The sequence below is a fragment of the Mizuhopecten yessoensis genome, unplaced genomic scaffold, assembly GCF_002113885.1.
Source record: "Mizuhopecten yessoensis strain PY_sf001 unplaced genomic scaffold, ASM211388v2 scaffold8811, whole genome shotgun sequence".
Lineage (NCBI taxonomy): Eukaryota > Metazoa > Mollusca > Bivalvia > Pectinida > Pectinidae > Mizuhopecten > Mizuhopecten yessoensis.
Genome location: NW_018407733.1, coordinates 408472 through 418393, shown reverse-complemented (window position 1 = coordinate 418393; position 9922 = coordinate 408472). Strand labels below are relative to the sequence as shown.

The following is a 9922-nucleotide window of genomic DNA, read 5'->3' as shown; positions in this document are numbered from 1 at the left end:
TGATCATGATCTACCATTGATTCTAATCTACCTGTGGCGTGGAACTCTTCACTGACAAATTAAACCTACCAGTAGGTATCCAATTTAACCAACATGTGTATTAAGGTTATTTGCTACCTTTATCAATGGAACAGGGATCCAGATATTCCATTAAAAAACAGTGAAAAAGAAGTTAATTTTAATGGTAATCCTGACTTTGTTAATTCAGTTATTAATTCAAGAAATGTTTCAGGTAGCATATTCCCTTAACTGAACAAGAGGCCCAGAAGAATTTTTAAGAATTTACTAAATTACCCCTATTGGGCCCCACCTCTTGCCCCAAGTATATGCTCCAGACTAAATCAGGATAAAATCCCTTAATCCGTACGGAAGAAGGATTTTAAAGGTTTTAACTCTATTTCCCCTATTTGGCCCCGCCCCTCTGCCCTCAGGGAGGCCACAACCTCCGTTTATACAAAATTGAGTCCCCTTGGCCAAATTTGAAGGATGCTCCAGACTAGATTAGAATAAAATCCCTTAATCTCTACGGTAGAAGAAGGGTTTTAAAGGTTTTACCAGCTCTATTTCCGTTATTTGGCCCCACTCCTCTGTCCCCAGGGGGGCCACACCCACCGTTTATAAAAAATTGAGTCTAAGGATGCTCCAGACCAAATTTTGTCAAAATCTACTTGGCCGTTCAGGACTAGTAGCGTTTTAAAGGAAAAGTTGACGGATGGATGACGGACGCTGCGGTATGGCATAAGCTCACCATGGTCCTTTCGGACCTGGTGAGCTAAAATTCAGGTTATTTTAAATATATATTTCCTTCAAGCTTGCATAACAGCTCTTTCAAGTTAATAGAAGTTTTCCAAGGACATGCACATTTAGATGAGCTACATCAAAACTATACACTATAAATAAGTTTTGTACATACAGCTGTATATAAATATTATTACATACACAAAAATGTGTTTTTCAACAATTGTAATGGGAAAATATCACAGTTTTAAAATCATGTAATTCTGTTACTATCTTATCATGAAGGAGTCAAATTACATCTTAAGAATATATGTGTGCATATAGGACTACCAAAATCACAGAATTCCATAATCCAACTCCACTTCAGTTTGCCATGTGTAGTTTCATCGCAATACACTGTCTAGTACCAGGTGAGTGCCTCCTGGGACACACTGTCTAGTACCCAGTAAGTACCTCCTTGGCCACACTGTCTAGTACCCAGTAAGTACACCCTGGGACACCCTGTCTAGTACCCAGTAAGTACCTCCTTGGCCACACTGTCTAGTACCCTGTAAGTACAACCTGGGACACACTGTCTAGTACCCAGTAAGTACCTCCAGGGACACACTGTCAAGTACCCGGTAGGTACCTCCTGGGACACACTGTCAAGTACGCGGTAGGTATCTCCATGGACGCACTGTCAAGTACCTGGTAGGTATCTCCATGGACACACGGTCAAGTACCCGGTAGGTACCACCAGGGACATACTGTCTAGTGTCTTGTAGCCTGTAAATACCACCTGACTAGTACCTGGTAAGTACCTCCTGGGACCCACTGTCTAGTACCTGGTAATCACATAAGAACCTCCTGGGACCCACTGTCTAGTACCTAGTTAGTACCTCCTGGGACACACTGTCTTAAGTACCTAGTTAGTACCTCTGGGACACACTGTCTAGTACCTAGTAACTCCCTCCTGGGACACTCTGTCTAGTACCTAGTAACTCCCTCCTGGGACACTCTGTCTAGTACCTGGTAACCACATAAGAACCTCCTGGAACCCACTGTCTAGTACCTAGTAAGTACCTCCTGGGACACACTGTCTAGTACCTGGTAAGTACCTCCTGGGACACACTGTCTTAAGTACCTAGTTAGTACCTCCTGGGACACACTGTCTTAAGTACCTAGTAAGTACCTCCTGGGACACACTGTCTAGTACCTGGAAAGTACCTCCTGGGACACACTGTCTTAAGTACTTAGAAAGTACCTCCTGGGACACACTGTCTAGTACCTAGTAAGTACCTACTGGGACACACTTTCTTAAGTACCTAGTAAGTACCTCCTGGGACACACTGTCTAGTACCAGGTAAGTACCTCCTGGGACACACTGTCTATTACCAGGTAAGTACCTCCTGGGACACACTGTCTATTACCAGGTAAGTACCTCCTGGGACACACTGTCTATTACCAGGTAAGTACCTCCTGGGACACACTGTCAAGTACCAGGTAAGTACCTCCTGGGACACACTGTCGAGTACCAGGTAAGCAGCTCCTGGGACACACTGTCTAGTACCAGGTAAGTACCTCTTGGGACACACTGTCTAGTACCAGGTAAGTACCTCCTGGGACACACTGTCAAGTACCAGGTAAGTACCTCCTGGGACACACTGTCTAGTACCCGGCAAGTACCTACTCTCATTATTGATCTGCATCTATGAAGTTTCCTTAAAAAAATACTGAGCTGTTAATACTTCTGGCCCAGGCCCACTCCTGTAACCTTGAACTTTGGACTACAGCCCCAACGCTTTAAAAAAACAGATCATTTAATTATTAAACATTTTTCAGTGAAGTTTCTTAACAAAAATATTCAGAATTAGTATCCAAGGGAAGAATATAGACAACTGTTTTACCCAATAATTTCATTGACAGGGACAAACTTAAAGACCAGGTTGAAATGCATACACCTTCAAACCAAAAGACATTTTCCTAGGATTTTTTCCTGTTAAGACATGGAATCTTGACCCATTTCTGAAATCAAAATATTTTGTGAAGATTCACATTATCTATGTACTAAAATTTCCGGACGACAATCTCCATAGTGTAACAGCATTGTTCAATGCAATTATCAAACAAGTACATGTATTTACATATTAAATGCAAATGCAAATTAACAGGAAGTAGAAAACATTACAAAGGGAGATTATTCACAATACAAGTAGCTGTCCAAACATTTTTCTATAAATACAAAAACCTGGATGGCTTGTCGTTATGTTCTCCGACCATCACGAATAGCTTCAGACACCTAAACAGTCTCTAGGTTGATCACGGTCAATGTACAATAGGAATTTGAATGTACTTTTTACCAGGGTACTTATAGCTTGAGTTTCATCTGGCCCTGACACCAGACTGCATGTAGACATTTTAACATATATATAGATGTCTGATGTGGGGCCAGAGAAAACTATTGTCCTTACAATAGGGTTCAGGACACTCCCTTCCCCTCATTCTACCTCACTGTTTTTCCTGGCACAGACCAACATGATAGTACTATGTGTTATACAAGCGACACTGATATAGGAACCATTACTTTCACTGCATCATTTTGCAGTACTGTCGATGAAACCACAGAATGAACACAACAACGATCATTTCTAGTCAAGTAGCACTATCATAAACCTAACGTTAATCTCAAAGCTGCAAATTCAACACTGAATATTTCCAAACGAATGAACAGCATGTAAAATAGGCTGTATGCCGTATAGGATGTTTACTTGTACAGTGAAACTTGTCCTAATCGACAAACTGTGGCACAAAAACATGAAGTAGGATTACACCAGTCTTTTGTAGAGGAAATGGATACAATGTCAGAGATTTGTGCTGGATTAGACAGAATGTCAAAATACTTACGGGTCGGACATAACAATGTCTGTGACAGCTCAAGACGATCACTATTGATTTGTGTTATCGGAAGAGTGTGTGTTACCTATTTGACTTGGACTAGGGAGAAAGGGAGAGCACTCTATTCATACTTCAGTCCCTGTAATACATGAGAAAGGCCTTCAGGGCCTCGGGGAGAGGCAGTGTGTCTATTTTCTCCTTCATGTAAGATTTAATACACTCCTTTGGAACTGTGTCTATACACTCTGTGGGTTCTGTTATACTATCCATGAAAGATTCCAGTGGACTGCCATCTGCCCTACTGCCCTGTGAGGAGGAGGAACTCATTGCCTGTATCAATACTGCATCCTCTCCAAGAGAGCCAATAGCTGATGCCTCGGAAAAGGAGCCTATGCCTGAAGTCTCGGAGGTGTCGACACTTGTACTCGAGGAGTAGCGCTGTTTGTGTGGGGGGCTGCCACTGGAACAGGGAATAGGAGGAGGAAACATTTCTGTAAAAATTCCTAGCTCCATATCCTCTTTGTCCAAGTCTTCAAGGGAACTTTGCACACCACTTTTATTTTGCACTACTTCATCCTCTTTTCCCTCGCTCTCCTCTTCACCATGGCCTTCATCATCATCATTATAAGCATATATATCTTCTTCCTCCACTCCTTCATCATCATCTTTTTCTTCATTGTTTGTAACTTGATTTTCCTCTTCCTCATTGGGCTGTAACCTTGACATTTGGTCCATTTGTCTTTGAACACTTAACTGCGTCCTGACTTCATTGAGTCTGGTAGCCAGTTCGTGTAACGTTTGTCTAGCAGTAACTCTCCTCCTTGGAGTAGATTCATAATCCTCATCCTCCCCCTCCTCTTCCTCTTCATCTTCTTCTATATCTTCCTCCATTCCTTGTCGAGCTGACCTTCTTCGGAGGCTTTTCCTCCCTCTTGGTCTTCTGTCCTCATCTGATCCCTCCTGTCCTTCTCCTCTGTCTGACCCTGAGTCTGAGATATCCTCCTCATCATGGCATGGTTGACCCTGATGGTCAATAATGCTGTCATCATCACTCTCATCGCTCCCATTAAACTGGCCGAGAATCATCATGCCCATACTCATCGGTACCATGTTGATGCGCTTTCGTCTTTGACGCCTGGCCTTTTGTTTTTTGGCAGGTCGTTTACGGACTGTGTTCAAAGATGGATGCTCTTTGTATATATTGGTACGTATTATCCTTCTGATGCTGTCTCGACAAATACTCTGTAGAATTGGAATGCTGGCCTCCGCTGAAAGACACATTAAAAGTCTGAGAGGAAAAAAAACTTAATTACTTAACTAGCCTTTCTTTACACTCTCATTTAATGCATTTTTTTTTAAAGTGCTTTTCACTTCAAGATTTTTTAATCAATTACACATCCCCAGTACAATGGCGTCAATGAGCCAGTAGTACATCTGTTTTGAGAGATAATTTTATCTGCGGTAGTTGATTAATTATTGACAGTGATAAGTTACGTAAAACAAGACACACCACTGATAATTTGAATCAGACTCTGTATAACAGACTTTTTGGTGGTAATAATATTTGGGGGTCAACTCTATCAAATGTGAATCTGCAAAATACCAAAATAGTGCAATGTTAAATACCCTATTAACTATAGCAGTCTTGAATTTGTATGGAAGATAACTCTAACATACAACCCACATGTCTCAGGTAGCATAATTATAATATCTGTTAACTCTAAACAGAAATTTTCTTTTGGCAGTTTAGAAGTGGACCTACACAATAAAAGTGCTGTTAAATTTACCCCTACTACGTACTGTCCTGGTAATGAAGTATTTAAGAAAGATAACTTTAACGAGGGCTCCCAAGTATACGTTGTATACCGGTATAAAGCACTAAAGAAATTTTGGCAACATTAAGTTGTTGACCTATCAAAATAGTTTTGTTAAAGTATGCCATTATGCACTGTACTATGTAATAATGTAGGGGAGATAACTCAAGCACACAACTCGGATGTTTAAGGTAGCAGCCATAAACTCTACACACTAAACCAATACATATAAGGATGATGTACTTACGTAGCTCTACAGTGTCATTGGTGTCCTCCTTAGAAGGACTGATCAGTGTCGCAAAGGATACTGACATGACACCCTTTGACTCCCAAACTGTCTCCCCTGTACGACGAATCTGCAAAAGCTACAACCATATCTTCATGTCAAACACTTCTCTATATAAGTCTTAAACTATTATTTCATAGCTTGAATGGTTTTATATGAATTTGTTTTGTTTACCTTATTAAAATTTCTAATTTTTTAATTGATATTCTTAAGGGAACTATCTTAATTCTCTACATGTACCCGAGTACATCAGATGGATAAACATACAATGAAATATCTGTATGTAAACCACATCTTACAAAATCAAGCAAAAATTCATCTTTTTCTCTCTCTTTTATCTTAAAGATCATAGTCAAATGAAGTACCTGGTCATTGAGTGGCATCACCAATATCCCCCCAACAGCCAGTAGATTCTTCATATAGTTCTCGTGTTCAGGTGGACATGAAGCTCCGCAATATACCCGGTCATACAGGCGACAGCTGGATGGGATCTGGAGACAGTTGCCCAGGACAAACCATGGCTCGCAGAACTCGAAGTCATCAAATGACTTGCACACTTGTTTAAACTCTTCCAGTTTTTTCTGGGCATACTCTACCACATCAGCGTGGAATTCTACCCCATGGTTGATTCCGTACGGCCCTTCAAGCAAGCAAGGTATGACGATTACACAATGCTAGAAAGTAACATATCAAAATGTATATAATGGTATAAGATGTTATACTGTACTTCAATGCGTTAATTCTAAAAATACTGGTAGAATTTTGTCATCTGGAATCATATAGGTAAACATGTTACACTGCCACCATTTGTAGAGTGTTCCCTTTATAAAGGAGTTTGGTTATATATAAAAGGAAAAGAACAAAGGATTTGTGAAAAAAATACAGAAATGTGTAAGACAGGAATGCCCCACTACCACACTTAAGAACTAAGCAAGGTCACACTGTTCCAGGTCAAATGTCAAGGTTACAAAAATTTGTGAATCGTATATATGCATTTACTGCACTGAATATAATGTCACATCAATCTACAGGTACTAGCCTTGTCTGTTAATACACCTGTAATATAATATTATAGGTGTGTTGACAGAAGAGGCTAGTACCTGTGATCGATCATGCAGATTGAAGAAGTTTCCATTAAACCAACCATTAATTTTGAAATTTCAACTTTTCTCACCAGTTACACTTCATTTTTATGCAGTGATATGATTTTTCTGTGTATTGTGATATACTTTTCCCCCAAATATATTGTGACAGCCCTAGCTAAAGTCACAAAATGCTGTGAAACATACTGTACTTATCAAGGTAAATAATTTAAGCACCTGATGTTACTCGACATCACTGACCAAAACACAGCTACATACAGACAATGGTAATCTAACCAGTACAGGTGCCAGTCTGGTGTTCAGACAGTACCAACAGTGGACCAGTACTAATGCCCTGTCAACCCAGCATACCTTCGCCTACTCAGTACAAGTCCCATGGTCAAAGGCCACAACACCTTAAGGTCAAGATACTCATAGAGTGTAAATCCCAAAATCAATACAACATTATAAATGCTGAGAAAATACTGAATTGAAGTCTAATGGCCACAGAATCATGGCCATGCTAAGCATTATTTCTAGGTTTTTAGCTGAGTATGCATGTAAGTCCTATGGTCGGTCACAGCACAATGCAAGGTCCTATAACCATCCATAATGCTGAAGAATAATTACCAAGTACAAGTCCCATGATCACAGCACAATCATACTTAGGTACGTACCAAGTATAAGTCCCACCATGGTGTTGAGGTAGCCTGTACCACTACCCAGATTAAGGAAGGATTTCCCTGGCTCCAGTTGAAGGGACTCCATCACCTCAGAGTAGATGCATGGAGCAGATAGGTGGAAGTGTCCATGTTTCCATGCCAGATCTTTGTAAGCGTTGCCACGCTGATCTGGCAGGTAGTAGCTGGCCCGGTCCACTGCCCGGAAAACCTTCTCTACCATAGGAGTCTTTATATAATCTGCCCCCACCAGGTTATCCACTAACTCGTCGTTGTCCTCCCCGGTACTCACGGCCCCGCCCATCACTGCCGTGAAATGTAGAGGTCTCGGAACCACACTTCTGCAACAGAATAGTTAATGGTCAAAATTTACCATGGTAATAACACATGTACTCAATGATTATCAATTCTACGAAGTCAAATAATACAAATGTCACCCAGAAATCAAGTCCTTAAGGGTTAGAACTTACCCCAGGATCAATTCTACATCATAACTGTGTTTGCCCAGCAAAGGTATATATATATATTGTTATGGGGTGCGGATCTCAACCAATTCAAAGTTGTGACCCTGGAATTCAATTCCTAGGCCTGGAATTAGACTCCAGAGTCATTCTAATATCATGATATTATTTATCTCCTTCTGCCCAGCAATTTTTATTTATGGTTTTAAGATGTGAATCTCTGCTGTTTCAAAGTAATGCCCAGGAACTAAGTCTCCAGGGTGGGGCCAGAGCCAGGAGTCATCCTGAAAGCATATGCGTGTTCATCTCTATATATACCCAGCAATTGAATAAAAATGTACATGTTACAGAGTGGGGATCTTATTTAAATGTCCCAAGTTAAAAAAATATTTTGGCCCCACCTGTGCCCATCAGACCAAGCAGGACAGCTCTTAAACTGGAGCATTTTTGAATCCCCAACATCTAAGAATGCTTTCAACCAAATATGGTTGATATCCATCCATTAGTTCTAGAGAAGAAGTTGCTTATATCAATATGGCCAAATCCCCCCATAGGCCAACCCCTCAGCTTCCCAGGAGGGACACCCTATCCATTTGTACAATTTGAATCCCCACCGCCTAAGAATGCCCCCACCAAATAGTTGACATCCATTAATTCCAAAGAAGAAGTTGCTTGAAACAATATGGCCAAATTAACCCTTTTCAACCTGCCGGTCAGCCCCCCCCCCCATGGGTTTGCCCCTCCATTTTTATACCTTTGAATCCCCAATACCTATGAATGCTTCCAACCAAATATGGTTGATATCCATTGCTTAGTTCCAGAGAAGAAGTAACTTAAAGAAATATGGCCAAATCCCCTTTTTTAACCCACCCCTCAGCTTCCCAGGGGGGACAGCCCTTCCGTTTATACAATTTGAATCCCCACCACCTAAGAATGATCCCAACCAAATAGTTAATATCCATTAATTTCAAAGAAGAAGTTGCTTGAAACACTATGGCCAAATGAATAAGGTACGTTGATATATCCATCTCTTAGTTCGAGAGAAGAAGTTTTTTGAAGCCAATATGGCCAAATCCCCTATTTTGGCCAACTCCTGAGCTTCCCGGGGGCGGGGGGGAGGGCCCTCCATTTGTACAATTTTGAATCCGGACACCACCTACCTGAGAATGCTTCCAATAAAATATGGTTAATAACCATCAATTAGTTCCAGAGAAGAAGTTGCTTAAAGTAAAATGGCAAGATTAACTCTTTATGTAGGCCTTTGTAGTAATCATCAGCCTGCATCTGTTCAGTGTTTTAAGCCATGCATAAAACATTTTCTGTATTATGGTTAACAATACTTTTTACAGTAGAGCGGTCTAACAATATGTATGTATGCATATTGCTGGCATTGATTCGATTTGACAATAATGGCAAATACAGGAACGAATAATGTTTAAATAAAACAGTAAAGGTTCTCTTTCCAAATATGTTGAGACGGAAACACTTCAGAAAAAAAAGGTTGAAATCCCATGTCCTTCATAATCCAATATAATGAAAATATAAACAAATGGTCACGTGATCATGTGTTCCATTCTGTCTATTTCTTACTTTTTAATTTCGCCGAGGATGAAATCGCAATCTACAACATCAATCATTATGTATTCAGTATAAAATTGCACCATTCAATATTCAAGTGTAGTAGGTTTCAGGGATGCAAACAAAAAGAGACTATCAGCTGATGTTTTGACAATCAAGGCACGGGCTCCAGATCTCATTGCCACTTGACATGCACTCCGCTTTTTGCTTCAGCTTTCTTGACACTGTCATACTTACGGAGCTTTCGTCAGTTTGTAAAGAAATAGACTAATGCAGAGTTATGTTACAGCCTAGAATCTTACCAGATATATTTGAAAGCGAAGAATTCAAGAGAGACTTCAGAAAATTTTGTCAGTGAAAAACCAAAACAACAACAGTGTATGACGTCAGTCTTCACGCACACGCATTA

The 9922-nt window shown here is 40.4% G+C and overlaps 1 protein-coding gene across 3 annotated transcripts; it reads right to left on the bottom strand.

Moving 5' to 3' along the window:
• Positions 1-732: 732 nt before the first annotated feature.
• Positions 733-9904, bottom strand: LOC110456606 (protein-L-isoaspartate O-methyltransferase domain-containing protein 2-like). Of its 3 annotated transcripts, none has more exons than XR_002463603.1 (6): positions 9816-9904; positions 7472-7815; positions 6078-6352; positions 5674-5791; positions 1790-4880; positions 733-1642 (listed from the first exon to the last, which is right to left on the bottom strand). XR_002463603.1 is itself a non-coding variant. In XM_021507438.1 (5 exons), exons 2-5 carry the CDS (start codon positions 7776-7778, stop codon positions 3745-3747), a joined length of 1836 nt encoding a protein of 611 aa, XP_021363113.1. In that variant the 5' UTR covers positions 7779-7815; positions 9816-9904; the 3' UTR covers positions 1745-3744. The 3 variants fall into 3 exon arrangements, 1 of the variants encoding a protein (XP_021363113.1); XR_002463604.1 differs by having other exon boundaries at positions 733-1605; positions 1862-4880; XM_021507438.1 differs by lacking the exon at positions 733-1642 and having other exon boundaries at positions 1745-4880.
• Between the last annotated feature and the right edge of the window lie 18 nt (positions 9905-9922).

Bases quoted from the DNA above. Each gene is read 5' to 3' on its own strand.
- LOC110456606 (XM_021507438.1), bottom strand. From the start codon at position 7,778: ATGGGCGGGGCCGTGAGTACCGGGGAGGACAACGACGAGTTAGTGGAT. The intron at 6,353-7,471 runs GTACGTACCTAA...GCTTGCTTGAAG, and splicing joins CATGGTGGGACTTATACTTG to GGCCGTACGGAATCAACCAT. The intron at 4,881-5,673 runs GTAAGTACATCA...TGTGTCTTTCAG, and splicing joins CAATGACACTGTAGAGCTAC to CGGAGGCCAGCATTCCAATT.